Below are 21,569 nucleotides of genomic sequence, written 5' to 3' on the forward strand. Positions count from 1 at the left end.
TGTATGGGAGGGGAACCACTCCCCTGATGGACCTCAAGGTCATGGCCTTTGTGTTAATTTTTCCCTATTTCCAATTCCTAATGCACTTCCTCAGTCGATAGAACCAAATTCAACGTCCAGGGTCTGATCCACCCGAATCTTAAAGTCTCGGTTCCTACCCCGATGTCAGCTCGTCCGCGTGAAAAGGTGCACTGCCGTGCTTTTAGGGAAAAAACAAAAAAGTGAGCCATTCGATATTCCCTAGGTTAAAAAAACAGTGGGGCACTTTCGAAAAACAATGAGTTCAATTGCTGAAACAGATCACGGTCATGACGTTATGCTGTAAACGTGGAGCTCATTGGAGCCAGTGGCTCAGGGTGATTGCCTGCGTTCCCCCACACCACGCCGGCTCACACAGGACCTGCTTCTTGCGACGCCAGGCCTCCTCCGCCTAGCAGGGGAAAACGGGCCGCCACAATTATTTCAGCATCAAACAAACAGCCCACCAAATGGCGCGGTCAGCCCACTAGGTTTAATTACCTTGGCACCGGTGCCAACTAGAACCACCTGTCAACAACAGAGAAAAGAATCCCGCCCCACACACACACACACACACACACACACACACACACACACACACAGACACACACACACACACACACACACACACACACACACACACACACACACACACACACACACCACAACAGTTTACATGTCTGTCACAGGAGTCAGCTGGAGACCATCTTCAGGAGGGGTGACGCCTGTCAGGCGATAAGAGCCTGACCTCAGACGCCAAAGGTCATCCGTCTTCCTGCTTTGAAGGTCGTGTGCAGTAGAGCATTGTGCCGTGTGTGTGTTTCTAACTTTCCATGCGTTATCCATTGTATTCAGAAAACAGCGTATTCCTTTATGAGACCACACAAGGATTAAATACAGTATTTGTGGTTTGTATGAAATGTACACAATGTGACTCCTGCTTCAATTGACACACACAAAAACACCTGCTTTGCATCCCGCCCTGATGACAATAGCTCGTCTTGTTCTCTCCGTGCTCCTGCTTGTGTTATGAATTTAAGTTTGTTTCAAATTAGTTTTGATTTCTCCAAATGTCGTTTACTCTGAAAAAGACACAAACACACACACAAACACACACATACAGACACACCTTGATTTGACCCCCTGCTCATCCACCAGAAGTGGCCTCTGACAGGACCAGCTGCCCCTCAGACAGAACATACACACACACACACACACACACACACACACACACACACACACACACACACACACACACACACACACACACACACACACACAAACACACAGGCACCAGACCACCACCTCCTTACCAGATTGATGAAATTTCCTAGCCACCTTTCCCAAAGTCATAGTTGAACGTCAACATTATTTATGGTTAAAGAAACACATTTTTTTCAAAAACAAGACGTGAGAAATTTGTTTCTCCTATCTACCCATCAAATGTTGATTGGTAGTTGTTTATAATTCAATAAGACTACATTTGAAGCAATAATGCACCACAAAAATAGAAAACATACAGTGCCCACTATTATGTCACTTAACGCCTATGTAGACAGTTTACGAAGGCATGAGTTGGATACAAAAAATACGTAGATGCACACAAACACACACACATAAAACTACAGACACATACACACAAACAAACACAAAAGGATGCCAAACACTCTCCTACGTAAGGAAGGCAGCCTCTCCATCACTCTGGTGGTTTCAGTGGGGGGAAGAATCATTCTGCCAACCAAAGTGTGCAGCTCTCTCTGTGGGTTGCCTGACCAACCGCTCTCATTCAATCCCTCTGAACAGCAGCAGCTCTGTACCTCTGCTATTATACCCCATGGCCTGGAAGACAAAGGCCTTTTTGCTTGGCAAGTGCATGTGTGTGTGCGTTTGTGTGCGCGTATAACTCAGTAGAAATGTAAACGTGTGATGTATAAGGCTATATATATATAATATATATATAATATGATTGTATTCAAATATGATTTTCTTTTAAAGTCCATTAAAAAGGTAAATTGGCAACAAATTATGTTTTTAATCAACTTCTGGTACTGTTATGTGGTTAAGGCAAATGCACATAAATAATACCACTGACATTTGGTAATTGAGTGAGATATAATTATTGTTTAATTTATTCAATTGAACAGTTTCTTAATCAGGGCATGCAGTGTTCCAATTACCTAAATCATCAGTTAAGCATTTCATCCTGGAAAAGAGTTCTCCTGGGAAGCGGGGTTAAAAGTGGTGTTATTTCTGTAGTCAACATGTCAATAAGACGGAAGCATTATTGTGCCAGATATCATCTTCAACCGTTTTTGTGTGTGTGGGTGTGTGTGTGTGTGTGGGGGGGGGGGGTATGTGTCTCTGTGTGTGTGTGTGTGTGTGTGTGTGTGTGTGTGTGTCTGTGTGTCTGTGTGTCTGTGTGTGTGTGTGTGTGTGTGTGTGTGTGTGTGTGTGTGTGTGTGTGTGTGTGTGTGTGTGAGCGAGAGCGACTGGGCTTCTCAAATTCTGGTACGTAGTTGCCACCTGGTGTCTCATGAATGCATTACAACTGAATTGTACAGAACTGAGTCAGTCTAAAATCAGTCTCATTCAGAGGCACGCACAGTCAACTAGAAAAAATAATTCTTACCGGTTCACAGCTTCACATCAAAATTCAAGAAGGTGTTAATTTAAACACTCTCTTAAGTGTTTTGTGTGTGTGCGTGTCATTTTTTGTGAAAGGTCGCCGCGCCGGTGTTCAGGTATCAGGAAGTCTTTCAAACAGGGCTACATTATGGCACATGGGTCGTAGCCGTAGGTCTAGTCCATACCGATGCTGAATTACACAAACCATCAGCTATAACTACAGAGAGTCTGTCAGAGACATCCCGATGAGAGAATAACCACCGGGGTGGTTTTCAAGAATCCAATAAGCGTGCTTGTTTCTACATAAACCAATAATATGAAGGTACCAAAACTAGCCAAATCGCTTCCCTCAAAACTTCTGGGTCACCAACTGACTTGTTGGTCTCTAGGAGGCATGATTAAAAACATCTTTGTCTTGCATAATCATGGTCAAACTCAACACTCAATACAAAATCCATAACTAGGGGATACCGTCTTCACGAGAGCATTGCTTGCATTTAGAAGTTTTACAGAAAACATTTTTAATGACGTTAAATTAAAACTACCACAGGGTCCAAAATGAACACCTGCCCATAGCGATAGTTTTGACCATAACTGATCAATTCTCTTAAATGTTCAGCCCCGACCAAATCCACCAGATCTTGCAAAACCTTTTTTGTAAAATCTTTCTCCACTCATCTGAGAATGAGCATGTACATGACCAGGGAACTTCAGTCAAAGAGTCTCTCTGAGGGGGAAATCAATAGGAAACTTAGTGGTCCCATCCATACAACAAGCATGTTTATCTTTACATTAACGAAAGATATGAAGATACTGAGATTAGCCAAACAAATTCTTTATCAGAATATTCACCATCTAGTTTGTTGGTCTTGGGCTATGATTCTTGCTTAGCGAAAAAAACTTTTTTTGAACTTCAGGGGGACTATCTCAAAGTTTCAAATAAGCTGCTCTCACACACGTAAGTCCTGCTATCAACACGCTATTCTCCTGACGGGCCGTATATGTGAACGACATATCCTGACATTGGTATCATGAAAAAATACTACTCCTAGCCGTTTTCACACATGTCCTCCGACTTTTCTCTGCATTTGCATATCATGAGGTTTGACCGTGAGGGTCATTCACACTTATTCACACTTGATGCCCGATATTCAGACATCTGTGTCGCTCAAACATCAGTAGAATTAACAGGGGGGGTTAAGGGAGGCGGGCTTGCAAGGGACGGGATATGACGTAGGGTCGAGGTTCGCAGGAGGCGGGATAAGGACAGACCCTGTCACTCAGGTTTGATTTGGTCTTTTTTTGCTTCATTTCACATCTAACAAACATTGGGACAAATGTATTTGATTTCTGAGTTTAACTGAGAAAACAGGGATTGGAAGGCCGGGATCCTATAATGTTCAGCTGACTGTGTGTGCGAGAATGGCAGTGTGTGTGTGAAAGACGTCAGCGAGTGAGTGGACGAGCGGGGAGAGCGAGGGGTAGCGTGTCAGTTTAGTGAAGTATTGAACGAGTCCAGTTGTGCCTGTGCAAACGTGAACTGTAAAGTTAGTGAAACTAAGGATAAAGAATCGGTGGCCGCTTCATTTCGACCATATTCCGATCTATAAGCAGATCCACTGCCGGTCAAAGTGAAGATGTGTTACCCCCGAGAGAACATCGGCCCTTGAGGGAAATTCTCCCCAGTGCTGCTCGACTACGGTCTTGGAGCCAACAGCAGGAAAGGTGTAAGATAAAAATTAAAAAAAACATTTTCTATGTAAGTGTGCAGCTTTGAACTCATGTATTGTAATTTATTGTATGATTCATACTTTAAGGGTTATGATAAGACCTATCATTTAGTGTGTTCACCCCGAAAGACACTGAAAAGCAGTGCCAACATTTAAATATGTATTTAAATATGTTAACCATTCAGCATTCAACAAAAGTCAACAGGCTGATTTTAGGGTGCCACTCAATGACATGCCGTAGCGTCATCAACACGCCCACTCAAATGGTGTGAAATGCCGACTTTCTACTCCTCATTCACCTATAAGGGAATTAACATTTCCACCGGCTAAAATACTACCTTAGTAATAGTAATCCATTGTAAGTCCCAGTGTCAAAGTTAAATATAAGTTTATAATGTTCAAAATAAATGGTATAACATTATTATAAACAATTACGGTAATTAAAACTGAAAACATTCAGTTCCATCCACCTCTTGTTTGTAAAGAAATCACAGTAAATCCAACATGAAAAGATAGTCTTTTTATTGGTCAAATTTTTGTTGGTTCAAATAAACTGTCCTAGACCTTATGGAAAGGTTTTACGTCTACAAACAGAAGAAAAAGCCATTGTGCATGCTTGATCATTCCAACCAAATTCCATCCCATCCCAATATGTTATGTGGGCACAATGTTGCCCTCCCTCGAGGTTGTCTGGCTCTCCCGGGTACCAAGAAGGAAAGTCTAATGGAGAACCGTCGCTCCATAACCAGGAGCCTTCTTTATGCACATCACTGAGTCCAATCCAGTGGTACCCTTTGGTTGGGTCATAGTTCTGTATCACCATGTCAATGAAGGTCATTTCGCTGAAGCCATGGATAGAGACCAGGTTTGCGCCCAAAGAACGGCAGTAGATCTCAGCATCAGCCCAGGTCAATTTGCTAGTAACATATTTGTAGCAGTAGGTGCCAGAGTCATACCAGAAAATCGGACAGGAGCCGCGCTCAAGCTTCACCTTGGAGTCAGCTGAAGGCTCGGTAAGCAGACCTGCCAGGGCGAGGGCGTGCAGGCCACACAGGAGAATGGAGCGCAAGAACATTGCTGGACTCTTTCACTCTCTATTGAGCTGTCTGGAAATGTGTGAAGAGGTAGTGAGAAAGGCTCTCTTTTTATTGGCTTGTTGAAGGACATCTGCATGATGCAATGGATTACATGGAGCCAATAATCAGACTTTATGCAAGAAAGAACACATCCAGCAGTGCCAGGTGGCAGATTTCACATGAAACCTGTAATATAGTGGCTACAAGTCAATCACAAGTTGGTAATATTCATTCAAGCAGTTAAATTCTACTTCAAGACACATATTTTCAGCTACAAATTGTAAAAAAAAATTGTACAAAATGAGCAGCATAGATGAAAACTCCTGTAATTCATTCTAATTGAGTTCAGTCCCTTCCTGTAATAAATTGGGCACCTTACTTCATATCTACGCTCACGCTGATAATCCACAATCAGTTGGCTTCCCTTCAATAGAACATTTGTGAAACGTCCAGCTGGACTAACAAGTCCACTTTTATTCTACTAACAAGTGGGTCGTGGCACTGCCACAGAGGCAGTTGTCTGCGATAAGATGTGTGTTTCATGGGAGTGTGTGTGTGGTGTTTTAATATAAAGGCAACTCTCAGGGTCTTGCGGAGTATGGGCCACGAGAGTTGCTAACTCCTATAACTTGGGCACCTGTCTGGTCATTCCCTGGCTGCTCGCCACATTATTATTAAAAACGTATATTCTTCCATAAAGATTATTATTTTTATGGAATATATTATTATTATTATTATATTATTATTTTTTTGAGGGGGCTCTTCCTTTTCAGGGGGAGCTGAAGCCAAATGTTCACAAATGTTTTATTGAAGTGAAGCCAACCGATCGTGGATTATCAGCGTGAGCGGAGCTATGAAGTCAGGTGGCCAATTTATTACAGGAAGGGACTGAACTCAATTTAGAAAAAAATACAGGAATTTTCATCTAAGCTGCTCATTTTGTACAACATTTTTTAAAATTTGAAGCTGAAAATATGTCTTGAGGTAGAATTATTCTGCTTAATGGAGAGAGTCTGGTTGCTAAACAACCTCAACGTCTTGGCGGACTATATCTCTGCTGATCAACACCACGAATGCTGGAAACACACCAGACACACCATGTGAAGTTATTTAACCCGATTATTGTTATTTATATCAGAGATTATTTAATCTAACCCGATCTAAACTCTATCACCCAAACACGGCGGCGTTTCGGTTTCCTACCTCGGACTCCAGCGCAGCCACGGCCGACAACTATCTTTATTCTGGGTGGAAATAGTAACATAGTTACGCCATTAAATGCGTTTATGGAAAAAATTTTAGCGAGAAATGTGCATTTTACTTTCATAATGTTCGCTCGGTGAATGTGAAGGATGTTTGGTTTGATAGTTATGACGGAGAGGGAACGCTCCGTTCACTTGCATGGACAGAGTCTCTGGATGCTAAGCAACCTCAACGTCTTGGCGGACAATTTCTCTCCTGATCAACACTACGAATGCTGGAAACACACCAGACACCCCATGTGAAGTTATTTAACCCGATTATTGTTATTTATATCAGAGATTATTTAATCTAACCCGATCTAAACTCTATCACCCAAACACGGCGGCGTTTGGGTTTCCTACCTCGGACTCCAGCGCAGCCACGGCCGACAACTATCTTTATTCTGGGTGGAAATAGTAACATAGTTACGCCATTAAATGCGTTTATGGAAACATTTTTAGCGAGAAATGTGCATTTTACTTTCATAATGTTCGCTCGGTGAATGTGAAGGATGTTTGGTTTGATAGTTATGACGAAGAGGGAACGCTCCGTTCACTTGCATGGACATGGACTCATCTAGCTGCGTTGGCGCGTTGACGCGTTGGAAGCGTTGAACCGAGTAACCACCACACAATGATCAAGCGTCAGGTTAGGCGCGTTACTCGCGTTATCCAACGCGAGTAACGCGTTTGGTGTGGCGCTTACTCTGACTCCACCCATTCCAAGTACATGGACGCGCAATCATGCACGAGCGAACACAGATGCAGGAGAGCGAGCCATTAGCTAGTTAGCTAGCTCCAGTAGCTACCGCAGGATAACAACAAACAGAAGCTTGCTCTGGGTCACGAGCTTTGAGTACGTGCACAAAGGGGTCACGCGCGGGGAGTGCAGTACGAACGTTTGATTGACGTACTTACTGTCCAATGCCACTCGGTGGTTCTGGAAATCATTGGCTGGAGTTTTTCGAGCCCTACCCGTTCCACAGATGATTGACTTGTTTAATTTTCATGTCAGTACTTCTAACTCAGTGGCTGTAAGTGGGATATGATAAGGATTTCAAGTAATTTTGCAAAAATGGCCAAAAAAGAGAATTCCATACCCAACCTTTAAGATTGCACCCAATATAACCGCCTAATTATTGTTTAATTACTGTAAATAAAGCCGTTTTTGGATATGAGTAACGATGCTGATAACCAAGGCATCATTTGGGCCTTGTAAAGGGGCAATAGCACAAGAATAGTCATTCCCTCTTCATTAATCTGGATTAGTATAGTCTATTCTTATTGAATACAACGCAAAACTACAAGTGGTGATATGAACTATTAATTAAGTCTTATTAAATCAAAATATGTTTCCTATTCTAAAGTGGGGTCTTGTTAATTTTTAACTCACAAGTACTTTGACCTTTATTAACCCAAACATGTTGCCTATTCTAAAGTTGCAACCTCTTCACATTTGGTTAAGTCATTATAGCATACAACTAGTAGTTAGAAGACAAGCAAATACAGGTATAGAATGCTTTATCTGCATTGCATTGATGAGCTTTGATTAGCCCACTGAGCCCATAGTCACGTGAGCATGAGACCCCGGTTGATTGGTTGGCCATCGATGTTGGAACTGATAACATGTACCAGCTGAAAAATGTTAAATTAAACTCCATAAGAAAGCCTCCGTCTAAGCTATTCTACAGCAGGTTTATTTATTTTGAATAGCAAACCGTCAAGCCATACACAAAAGACTCAAAATGGCATTTAGGTTGCTGCACTGAACCAAAACAAAGTACAAAGACAGAACCAGGTCCCCGGTCAATTACTTAATTTTAAAGAAGACATATTATGGTGTTTTCCCAACAAGTAAACATAGTATTCCACTTCCAGAAAACATATTTCTGAAGCTGTTGGCTGGATATAGCTTTTAGTAAGAAAAATCTTGCCTACCGCTATTCCCCTCTGCTTCAGACCCTTCAGAATGCAATGTTTCTGGTGTCTGTAGCTTTAATGCAAATGAGCTGCTGCCCATTGACCAATGAGCAGTCAGACTGAACCACAGCATGGAAGAGAAGGGATTGTTGTCGTTTGCGGACTCCTGGAGCTCTATATCTATACCATATAATATAATTAAGCAATAGATCACGACAGGCTGTGGTATGTGCTCATTATACCACTGTTAAGGGGCGTTGTCCGGCCCCGACGCACAGCGGAGGGCCGGCGACCCCCTTCACAGTGGTATAATGAGCACATACCACTGACTGAACTGATCTATTGCTTTTATACAACGGTTACTATTATGGCAAAACGAAAGTCATAGACACACTACATTTAAAAAGAAACCAAGAAAGTCAAAGTAGCCGTTTTATTAAAGAATACAAAAAAGTAGTCCCTCCTGGCTGCCTTCAAAATGCACGACGGTCGCTATGCAACACACTTTAGCGTCCCTCCGAGAGAAGGCTCGGCTAGAGCGGTTCGCCGGCAATTTATCCTATGGAGCAGTTGACTCGGTGTGTGCATAAGCTTTCGTTAAGGCCGATATATGCTCTGTTTTAGACGTAACGCGTAAGCACGTAAGATACATAACCCCCCCTTGCGCGGTAAAATATCCCCCCTTACGTGCTTAAGTGCGTCGGCCCAAATTCCTGACTATGCGACTAAAACACTACGGCCCTACGCAGCTCGCAAAGACTGTGATTGGCCAGCTAACCACATCCTTTCAGGAGTCTCACATTTCCGGTTTTACAGCATAATAGCGCCATTTTTAAAAGGCCGTGACAGAGGAGACACAAGAACGAATTATGATAATTATAAACAGTACCGCGGGAAGTAGGGGTGCTGGGGGTGCTGCTGCACCCCCTGTCTGAGGCCCTGTCTTATCACAGAAAACGATTATTTCTAAAAACTCCGGCCAAAGTGGAGATTTCTGAAAACGCCGGTTATGTTTTGTGTCAACGGGGAGAAACGGGATTTTAGGTTCTGAAGCGTCACATTATGCACCAGGAAATGCTTAACGTCATGTGAGCGCCCGCTGTACCGTATTGGTCCGAATATAAACACAAACCCGACCTATGTTTGGAAAAAAGATTTGAAGACCAGATCTTGTTTTTATAAATAAATAAATTGTATTCATTGAAATAATATACGAAAATTAAAAGGCATAGAATAAAACACTGCATTGCCACTAAACAGTAGTGCAAATAGGCCGTACTGATGTGTACACAAAAGACTTCCTGACACTCCTCTGCCCCGCTGTGTTCGCTCTGGCTGTGGTCGCTCCGCACTGTTTCGGCCCGTGGCAAAGCGGGTCATCGTCGCTGCTGTCCAAGGCATTTAGAGACGCAGCATTTATTTAATGCTCATATGACCTGGTGCTGAAAAAAAGTTATATGAAAAAGTGTGAGGGGAGCGGTGGCGCGCTAAACTTGTTCTGTGAGCAGCTGGATGTGAACCATGGTGTGAACACAACGATCGATTTTCGACTGTGCGCGCATGCACTGGTGTAATTGAGCTGCGCTGATATATATCTTTTTTATCAATGTAGCGAGTTGCGTGTCTAGTCCAGGCTGAGTTTTTTTTTCCAGCACCCCCTGCTGAGAATACGTTTCCGCGGCTATGATTATAAATATAAACAAGCCAGCGATTTCCACTTCCACGCCCAGATTCGTTCGTTGCTCCCCCTACTGTTCTGGCGGTCAGGGGTACTTGACGGGAACCGTAAATCAAAACGTGTCTAAAACAAGTCCCTTGTGTAAATTACGTGCTTACGTCTCTGCGTCTAAAACGACCCTAAATAGGCCTTTAGTCTCTCCATCGCCTTGCTCACTCCCGGAGTAACAACATTTACACCCTCTCCATCATTCAACATATTTTTTACTTTGTAACTGTTTCTACTTCCAGGCGCAGAGTGATATGCAAACTTTCACAAAATGATTGGGCGTCATAGCAGTTATGTAAACGCTCATTATACAACAGTTAGGAACCAATCAGATCGCTGGATTCAAGCCACCCGTTGTATAATATAATAATAATAATATTATATATGGGTATTTATATAATATTTTTGACCAAAAAAGCTATGTGCGCCTCGGATCATATTATGAATCATAAAGACTGCGTCTGACGTCTCTGGCACTTCCACGACAAGTAAAGACTTGTAGTGGGAGATATCTCGGACATGGTCGAGAGGAATTGGGGGAAAGGAACTTTGGCCTTGACTCTCTGAAGTCCATGAACCGCGACATGGACGAGAAAGGGATTGTACTCCGGGAGCTGAGCTGCCGGACTTGCAGCCGAGCTCCCAGCGCCGGAGCTGCCAGACTTCCGCCATGACCTACAACTGCCTGACCTGCCAGCTTGGCGGCAGTTCAGCTCCCGGAGTACACCCGCCGGAGCAGCCGGAAAGCTTCGCCGCAGTTCAGCTCCCGAGTACACCGCCGGACAGCTTCGACGGCGGCCGGACCGCCGCCGAAGGTTCTGCGGCAGTCCGGCAGGGGGTAGCTCGGCGGCAGTCCGGCAGCTCAGCTCTGACTTAATCAAATTACTTTAACTGAGAAATCTGCGTCATAAAAATAAGACAGAAATTTGTAAATACATTTCAGACAGGATGTCTTTTCGTATGTCATGGGAAAGCATTCCAAGTGGTCCATTGCTGCGGTGGTTACCACGCCATTTTTGGTGCACGGCACAGTGCACGCGAAATATCCAAACTCTTCGTTTGCTTCTCCAGAATCAGAAAAGGCTTATCAGACTTCAACTGCCTGTGTCCACGCCATGGGTATGCCTGCCTGTGTCTGCGCCCGCCAGAACGACAGGGGAACTGACGTAGATACGATGATTGAATGCGCTAGAGATAGTAGGCGGCTAGTAAACACAGACTGGTGGATAGTCATGTCGATCTCTGGAGTGTCATAGTTGGAAATCCGCATTTTTTCCCCCTCCCTACCAAGTGATTGAACAAGGCAAGATAGCAGGTGAAATTAAGGCGAGGCAAATTAAAAGAAGAAGAAAAAAGATTTTGGTATCCACCTTATTTCACGACCGTTCTATTTCTCATGATTCATAGTGGCCCGCCGGTTTTCTATTTCCGGTTGAATAATGTTTACATAGCGTCTAACACATTTGCACCGCTAGCACAGATCTTGAAGGTTACGGCAATAGCTGTAAAAGTTATAGATTACATGAGGTCAAAATGGCAGGTGGAGCCCAAACTCATGCTGCTATCCATTTGGATTTACGAAGTGGTAAAGTCGCAAATCTCCCAGCTTTCTTGCGGAATCTTACTGAGGCACGCCCCCTTTTGGTCGTGATATCTCGTCGCTTTCAAAGTAGAGCGAGCAGAGCTGTACAACTCGCAAAGAAGATGGCTGCGCCCATAGTTAATGGGGATGAAATGTATTTTCTTTCTATTTGTACCACGTTGGTGGTTTTAATGTCGTTTTTAAAACCTCTTACACACTTGATTTCATTGCTGCTTTAATCCGGTCACCAATGTATGCATTGCACGGTCTTGCTTTGCGTGCAATTCAATGTAAAGTTTTGTTTTGAAGCTGGTTTGCTAAAGAGGCTATGTTGCTAATGATGACTAGCCTGCTACTACTCCCCCTCGTGGCTCGACAGAAACACAAATGGCAAACTGGAAGGCTGGAGCAAGGGAAATACGTCACGTTCTCGCTGAAGCTCGTCGTTCGTACCAGCGTACCATCCAAATGGATAGCAGCATCACCCTCTCAGTAAACTATATCCAGCTACGTGTTCTCGCTTCTAACCGGAAATGGGAAACCGGACTGGTCGTCATGGCGGCGCCCATTGTATAACTTGGAATACATCATGGTGTCTCAGCATGAATGCTTAAGCCGAATACGTTTTAGACAGTGCCCCAAAGAAGCCATGAAGTTCAACAGGTGGTTAATGAAACAAGGCCTGCTCCGAAAACCAATGAAATTCCCTTCCTGCTCTCATGCCATGATTTTGAAGAAGTAATACAGCAGAAAAGACTCCACATGGTGAGTAGTTCGTACCACACACACACACACACACACACACACACACACACACACACACACACACACACACACACACACACACACACACACACACACACACACACACACACACACACACACACACACACACACTATGAGCAGGTCATATTTTGGATTTTATCCAGATGTAAACATGCCACTAGAAGCATTAAATATATATGTTGCAAAGATATTGTGTCAATCTGTAGTGTAGCCTATTACATTATTATTTCATTAGATCTAGTTATCATTATGATGGCCGAAAGTAAGGCCCATTTTAAGAAATGACATGATATTATTCCTGTGCTGCTCTTCCTTAAGATACATTCTGGAGAAAACACAAATATTGAGCCTTGATTTATTCCCTAATCTTTTATACTTTGATTACGGCAATTTTCTCTTTTTTTATTGACTTGGTGTTAATGTTTCAGTACTTCATTACGCATTCATGACATAACAATTATGATGACTTTAGGGCTGCACGATATGGGCAAAATATGATATCCCGATATTTTTTGGCTGAATGGCGATATACGATATATATCTCGATATTTTCTAGAGTGGGTTAGATGTTTTTTTGTAAGTCAAAAGCCACATGTGAGATGTTGCAAGCACTTTTATTAAAACATAGGTCAGTATGACTGCAACATGTGATTTTGTATCGTTATTTTCAACAGAATTGAACGAACATGTAAAAAAAAAAAGGGACGTTTTTCACCTTCACAAAATAATCACCTATGCAAAACAATATATGGAGCCGTTGTTTCTCCTCTTTGAAACAATTTCGTCTCCCGCCGCCGTCTCGTTTTCTTTACGGGTATCATCCATGCTTGTTGTGTTGTGAGGGGGCGGCGGGGGCGGGAATGAGGCGTCTTTGCACACGGCACGTTCGGAAAGACAGAGTGGGAGGGGGAGGGGTCGCGCTCACAGTCTCCAAGGCAAGCGCTGTAGACGCTTGCGGGGGAAACTGACCATTTTAACGCATATCGATATAAACGATATTGTCAAATCTTGTATCCCCTTGGAAATTATATCGATATATCGTACATAGCCGATATATCCAGCAGCCCTATGACTGGTTACGTGAATTTCAGAGGACAGGAGAAGAACGTATTCAAGATAGTGTCTCTCACCGCTAAGCCAGTCATCTCCTCCCCATCATAAATAAGCACATCTGTCAGGGAAGCTCCATGATTTCAGATGGATGGCGATCATACCGCCGTCTTCATGATGAAGGTTACAATCATCTGACTGTTAACCGTAGAGTATGTTTTGTTGATCCACTTACAGGTGCAAATACACAAAACCTGGAGCGACTTTGGGGAGTGTGGAAAGCCACTGTTTGGAGACTAAAGGTACGGCCACACCAAACGCGTTGGATAACGCGTGTAACGCGCCTAACCTGACGCTTGATCATTGTGTGTCACAAAAATGGTTCAACGCGCCTAACGCGCCTGTGGCTGCGCTGGATTTAGGAGTCCGAGGCAGGAAACCCAAACCCGTGTCCGCCATATGCTACTGTGCAAGCGTCACTACTCTCTGCCAGTGAAGTCAGGTCAAGCTCCACTCTGATTGGCTATCGCGGCTAAGCGTCACGCGTAGGCGCGTTGAGAGTTACATTTTTTGAACTCCGGGCGTTGGTGCGTTGGGCGCGTTACTGCGTTTACGTGCGTAATTACGTGCGTCTGCTGCTTCTATCGCTTCAACACGTGTAACGCGTCTACGCGCCTGTACCAATGGTTCCCTATGCAAAAATGCAGATTTTCAACGGCCCAAACGCGAGTAACGCGTTTGGTGTGGCCGTACCTTAAGAGGAAACTATACATAAAATATGCTGAAAGATCACTTAGATTTTATATAGTGGACCTACTGGCATGGTAACCACCACAGACCTGGACCACAGGGAATGCTTTTCCATGCCACACGAAAAAAATATCCGGTCGGAAACTTATTTCAGTTTTATTTTTATATCGAAGAAGTCTCAGTTAAATGAATTTGATTCAGTCTTAATGTATGCTAAATGTTTCTTTTTTATTTGCTGATTTAATGCATTGTAAGCACCTCTGTGTTGTAACTGGCATTGATGCACAAGCCTATAGTTAAGTAATGCTTAAAATTAAATAATTGACCTGAGGACCTGGTTTTGTCTTTGTACGTTGTTTTGAGTCTTTTCTGTATGGCTTGACTGTTCAAAATTAATAAACCTGCATTTGTGATAACTTGGCTGTATTCAAACTACTACTTCTATGCTGTAATGACTTAACTAAATGTGAAGAGGTTGCAACTTTAGAATAGGGATCATGTTTGGGTTAATAAGGGTCAAAGTAATTGTGAGTTAAATATGAACAAGACCCAACTTTAGAACATTGTTACAAAAGCTGGAAGCTAAACTGTAATACTGTCAAAGCTTGAAGATAGTGGTAGTGGTCGTACTAGCTGTAGTAGTAGTAGTAGTAATAGTAGTATTAGTAATGGTAGTAGTAGTAGTATTAGTAGCTGAAGATGTAGCAGTAGTAGTAGCGGCTGAAGTAGAAGTAGTAATAGTATTGGTCGCTGAAGTAATAGTGGTACTAGCTGCACAAACGATATGCCTTATGAGAGGTATGGTATTGATTGATGTTTGTAGAAAGAATTATGATAATCCCGCCAGTTTCGTTTTTAAACCAGCCGAAATTATATGTTCTCGCCTAATGCTCATTTATGAGCACAGAATAGCGGGAAAATAAGCTCCCCCTGAAAAGGGCTGAGCCCCCTCAAAGCCACCCCTCCCAAAACCCCCAGTCATTTTGTGATGACTAATTTTCATGGAAGAATATACGTTTTTAATAATAATGTGGCGAGCAGCCCGGGAATGACCAGACAGGTGACCAAGTTATAGGAGTTAACAACTCTCGTTGCCCATACTCCGCACAACCCTGAGAGTGGTCTTTATATAAACACACCACACACGCACTCACATGAAACATCATATCGCACACAACTGCCTCTGTGGCGGTGACGCGACCCACTTGTTAGTAGAAAAAAGATTGACTTGTTAGTCTAGCTGGACGTTTCACAAATGTTCTATTGAAGTGAAGCCACCTGATTGTGGATTATCAGCGTGAGCGGAGCTGTGAAGTAAGGTGCCCCATTTTTTTATTACAGGAAAGGACTGAACTCAATTTATCCTTTTGTACAACATTTTTTAAATTTTGAAGCTGAAATATGTGTCTTATGGGAGAATTCTATTGCTTTAATTAATATTACCTACTTGTTATTGACTTGTATCCAAATTCACTCTATTACAGGTTTCATGTGAAATCTGCCACCTATGCTGGCATTGCTGGATGTGTTCTTTCTTGCATAAAGTCGGATTATTGGCTCAATGAAATTCATTGCATCATGCAGATGTCCTTCAACAAGCCAATAAAAAGAGAGCCTTCCTCACTACCTCTACCACATTTCCAGACACAGCTCAATAGAGAGTGAAAGACTCCAGCAATGTTCTTGCGCTCCGTTCTCCTGCTCGGCCTGCACGCCCTTGTTTGTAAAATACGTACAACCTGTCCAAATCGTCTATGAATGTTTATTTGAACCATAACAATAAAAATGACGAAACTGAATGTTTTCATTAACTGTTGAGAATGTTGTACAATTTATTTTGAAAATTAATAACTTATATTTTACTTTGACAATGGGGCTTACAATAGATTACTAGTATTTTAGCCGGCGAAAAGGTTAATTCCCTTATATGTAAATGAGGAGAGGAAAGTCGGCATTTCACACCATTTGAGCGGGCGTGTTGATGACGCTTCGGTCGGCATTTGCATTGCCATTGAGAGGCACCCTAAAATCAGCCTGTTGCCTTTTGTTCGCTGAATGGTTAAAACATATTTAAAAGTTTGCACTGCTTTTCAGAGTCATTCGGGGTGAAAACTAAATGAAAGGTCTTATCATAACCCTAAAAGTACACATTGTTCAGTTGGCCTTGCAACATATATTAAAATATCAAGGAGACTCGTAGAGACGTGACTGCATGGTATGAACTCTGTTCCTTTAATGGCTTCCGCTAATCGTTGCCTAGGGTTACATACAGAACGTTCCAACCCCGTATTACAACTAATATAATCCCCCTTTCTGACTTAAGGATGCTGTTTAAGAAGATGCATAACTAAACAATAAAACTCCTGTTAAGGAAACATTAATTATTTCTTTCACTCCTCTTGAGAGTTAAACTAAACACTTCAGGTTTTTAAACTAAGACTGTTTTATGTTAATCTCACAATCTTTTAACCTTTATGCAATAGTGTTACTGGAACTATGAAATCATGTCAAATGTAAACAGTTGCATTTTCACTTTCAACAAATAGATAGTCTAACAAGCATCAAGAACATTTACTTTAACAACATTTGCACATCACTTTCTCTTCTTTTTTTTTTTTAACAGTCATAAGGCCTTTTAACGGTCTGAAACGCAAGTGAGAAGCTCCAAGCGCAAGTAGCTTTGTGGGCGGTTCTATGGCTATGTCGCTAGTTTACCGGCGCAAAAATGACTCTTGCGCCCGGCGCAAATCTAAAAAGGGTTGGTCTGAAGTAGCCTAATTACGATATTTTCTATAACCCTAGGTGTGGTGGTTTGGGCGTAACGTGCAATAAACCAATGAGTGCCAGCTCCCATCCCCTTTATGAGCCATGAGCGCATTTGAATCTGACGAGTTGATATTTTGACAGCGTGTCTGCAGTCTCCGATGAGACAGATTTCAAACTTCAAATGGCTCAGTTTATGGCCAAATAATAAGGCCTAATTCACACATGGAATAAGGTTTACTTCCACAACTTCAGAAATACTGAGTTCTCAAATAAGTTTTGGCAAAGAAAACTTAACACACATATGATATGCGGTAACTGTGGTTCTATTTAATGATATACGCAATACATTATCAATATTGTTTCTTGTCAGTATGTTCCTAATATGCATGGGTCCCCCCCGTTAATATACTGTACATTGCCATGGACTGTATTATGCGTTACGTGTTTAGTTTGCGTGTGTTTCAACAGATGGACGCACACACGCGTTTTCGCATTCATTCATTCTTTTTAACACTCACTTGCGGCAAAACAATGTTTTCTCACGATCAAATACTCATCAATCCTAAAAGTTATGGGCATGTACACGATTTCTGTCTCAGGAAAATATGTGTTTGCTGTACGGTGCTTGCAGATGCATTGATTTAAAAGTACAACTTATTACCGCTGTTATCAGCTGTTCTTTCTCAAATATTTTACCAAGAATGTGTGGCTAGGTAGATGAGGGAAGCAAAGTGTATGCGCGAGGTGCCCAAGCAACATTATGCATGCACCCTTGAAATAGCAACAACGCGCCACTGACTTTGAACCAGGTATTTCCTGGTTTGTGGCGCAAGTGATTTCTGAAACTGCAAAATAGCACCAGGGAACGTTTGCGCCAGAACACGCCTCCTCCTTTCGCCGAACCGCCCCTTGGGGCGCAAGATCATTCCCTAATTTACCGACGCGTGACGCAGGAGGGAAAAGAACACTCTGCGCCAGTTGCAATCTAGCAACGACACATGCTCCAGTGAGAAAGTCAATTGCGCCGGATGCAAGATAGGGCCCAGAGAGTGAGACACAGAGAGATCTCTTGGCCAAGAATGAAGAATTGAGGAAGTAATGGTTGAATTGAACAGTCATTCACCGTGACCGCGGCCCGGGGACTCCCTCGACTCCCGGCAGTCACGACTCCTGTCGTGCCCTGGCCGCGTTGCCAAGAGCAATGCGGGCACCGTTACCGCGGCCCTGGCACCGTGACCTTGGGAACCGTCTCCCGCGACTCCCGCCATGAATGAATGAATGAATGGCCCGGGAACCGCGGGCCCCATGACACCGCGGACCGGGAACCGCTGGCACCATGACAGCGGCCCGGGCAACGCGGGCACAGCGGCCTGGGAACTGCGGGCACGGCACTCCGCGACTCCCGCTGTGCAGTGAATGAATGAATGGCACCGCGAAAACGATGGCCCGCAGAGGCCCAATTAGGCCTATATATTTTGTATTTGAAATGCAACGGCCTGTTCGTGGAAACTACGCTCAGAGCATCTGGAACTGAACAAGAGGAAGGAGGAAAACAGGCTATGAAACCAAAATTTGTTTTTTCGGCCATGTTTGATTGTGTTGTGTTGGTTATTGAACTGTTAACCCCCAAACTTGGGTTATGTTTATCAGCGTTACTATAGAGATCATAACGATTGCTGATGTAACAGGAGTCCGGGCGTGTGCAGGACCGAACCGCGCTGTATTATCACTGTTACACTGAGCATAGCCAGTAAAAGGTAGCTGAGACGGTAGAGGGGTTAGAAACAAATAAATTAAAATAGCCTATTTATTTCAGGTTGCACCAAAAAGATATGAAAACCATGAAAGTTTAAAACCCCCCCCCAAAAAATGAAAATAAATCACGTTCCCAGCGCCCTCCTAGGTTGTTCCAACACCCCCCATGGGGTGCCCGTTGAGAAACCATGATTTAGACCCAACGTCATATCCCGACCCTTGCAAGCCCACCCCCCTAAACCAGCCGGAGATTCTACTGATTCTACTGTCTGAGCGACACTGATGACCGCATATCGGGCATCAAGTGTGAACTAGAAAATGCATTTCCTGAAGAAAATGTGGTGAGTGCTGTAGTACAAAGTGAGTTTAAATAAAGCCACATAGATCAAGACATAAAGAAACTTTAAATGGCTTAAATCAAGTGAAGGGATTTGAACAGAGTTCAAAAGTCTAAATGGAATAAACAATGTAAACATGCACACCATTTAAAATAATGTAAATGGTTGGAAACAAATAAAGTGACAGCTGAATGAAAAGCGCGAAACATTGCTAAAAATGCAGAAACTTAAAAGGAATTGAACTGAAGATTCTGAAAGGTCAAATGTATTCCAGTGCACTGCCAAAAAAACTGGGAGCTGAAATCGAAAACTGACAGACGCTAATTTGCATTATCTGAAGAAGGAATAACAGAATAACTGGCTAATAGCGGGCTGTACGTGTATGCGTGAAAGCAGCTATGGCACAGCGGCGGCGTGGGGGGGCTTAAGCTCCCCCTGAAAAGGGCTTGGCCCCCTCAAAACCCCCAGTCATTTTGTGATGACTGATTGTAATGCAGAAATATACATTTTTAATAATAATGTGGCGAGCAGCCAGGGAATGCCCAAGTTAAAGGAGTTAGCAACTCTCATGGCCCATACTCTGTACACCCTAATGTTGCCTTTATATAAACACACCACACACACACACTCACATGAAACACACATAATATAACGCACAACGGCCGCTGTGGCGGTGCCGCGACCCACTTGTTAGTAGAAAAAAAGTGGACTAGCTACTCCAGCTGGACTATTCACAAATGTCCTATTGAAGTGAAGCCAACCGATTGTGGATTATGAGCCTGAGTGGAGCTGTGAAGTAAGGTGCCCAAATTATTACAGGAAAGGACTAACTCAATTTAGAATTACAGGAATTATCATCTATGCTGCTCATTCTGTATTTATTTTTTTACAATTTTTAAGCTGGAAATATGTTTATTAAGAATTGTACTGCTTAAATTACTATTACCTACTTGTTATTGACTTGTAGCCAAATTCACTATATTACAGGTTTCATGTGAAATCTGCCACATGTGCTGGCACTGCTGGATGATATGTCCTTCAACAAGCCAATAAAAAGAGAGCCTTCCTCACTACCTCTTCACACATTTCCAGACACATCTCAATAGAGAGTGAAAGAGTCCAGCAATGTTCTTGCGCTCCGTTCTCCTGTGTGGCCTGCACGCCCTTGCCCTGGCAGGTCTGCTTACCGAGCCTTCAACTGACTCCAAGGTGAAGCTTGAGCGCGGCTCCTGTCCGTTCTTCTGGTATGACTCTGGCACCGACTGCTACAAATATGTTTCCGGCCAAATGACCTGGGCCGATGCTGAGCTCAACTGCCAATCTTTGGACGCAAACCTGGTCTCTATCCATAGCGCCAGCGAAATGATCTTCATTACCGCGCTGATAGAGGGCTATGACCCAACCAAAGGGCGCCACTGGATAGGATTCAGTGATTTGCAAAAAGAAGGCTCCTGGATGTGGAGCGACGGGTCCCCAAGAGACTTTGCTGCTTGGTTCCCGAACCAGCCAAACAACGAGGCTGGAGTGCAACATTGTGGCGAGATAGCATTTTGGAAGCTGGAAGCTGATTGGAATGATGCGCAGTGCAGAACGGTTGCTTCTTCTGTTTGTAAACTTCGTAAAACCTGTCCATAGGGTCTAATACTGTTTATTTGAACCATAACAATAAAAATATGACTAATCAAAAGAATATCTTTTCATGCTGGATTTACTGAGATTGCTTTACAAACAAGAGGTGGATGAAACTGAATGTTTTCAGTTTTCATTAATTGTTTATAATAATGTTACACAATTTATTTTGAACATTATTAAAGGTTCTATGGTATAAAAAATTCACTTTGAGGTTTTCTAACATTAATACGAGTTCCCCTAGCCTGCCTTTGGTCCCCCAGTAGCTCAGACGCGCCGATTTGGAATTTTTCCCTGTATGTCGTCATACGGGGACATGTTACCTCCCCTTTCTCTGCTTTGCCCAATGAGCTATGACCGTGCGAGCACCACATGTGTGTGAATACACACACTGTAATGCAAGTTATACTTCTTTGTTATGCTAGTTCAAAATAATGAAATTAGATTTGAACGAATTTCATTCGTTTATAATATTAAGAATAAATAAATAATTTTCTTGAGGCTGATCGATAAGAAAATGAAGGATCAGCTAAGTAAAGTAAACTGGGCAGTGCGCACTGCTCAGGCAGCATGGCGG

At 43.0% G+C, this 21,569-nt stretch overlaps 2 protein-coding genes across 2 annotated transcripts; one reads left to right on the forward strand and one right to left on the reverse strand.

Annotated features, from left to right (window-relative positions):
- Positions 1-4,878: 4,878 nt before the first annotated feature.
- Positions 4,879-14,091, reverse strand: LOC115550800 (lactose-binding lectin l-2; the record flags this gene model as incomplete). The annotated part of the gene is made up of 2 exons (XM_030366115.1): positions 4,879-5,460; positions 13,990-14,091. Coding segments are annotated over 2 exons (624 nt in total), but the record flags the coding sequence as incomplete, so codon positions are not given.
- Positions 14,092-20,419: 6,328 nt separating this feature from the next.
- LOC115550846 (galactose-specific lectin nattectin) lies at positions 20,420-21,197 on the forward strand. The gene has a single exon (XM_030366182.1). It carries the CDS (start codon positions 20,489-20,491, stop codon positions 20,996-20,998), a length of 510 nt encoding a protein of 169 aa, XP_030222042.1. The 5' UTR covers positions 20,420-20,488; the 3' UTR covers positions 20,999-21,197.
- The last annotated feature ends 372 nt before the right edge of the window (positions 21,198-21,569 follow it).

The sequence above is a fragment of the Gadus morhua genome, chromosome 9 (genome assembly GCF_902167405.1).
Source record: "Gadus morhua chromosome 9, gadMor3.0, whole genome shotgun sequence".
Taxonomy (NCBI): domain Eukaryota; kingdom Metazoa; phylum Chordata; class Actinopteri; order Gadiformes; family Gadidae; genus Gadus; species Gadus morhua.

Bases quoted from the DNA above. Each gene is read 5' to 3' on its own strand.
- LOC115550846 (XM_030366182.1), top strand. From the start codon at position 20,489: ATGTTCTTGCGCTCCGTTCTCCTGTGTGGCCTGCACGCCCTTGCCCTG.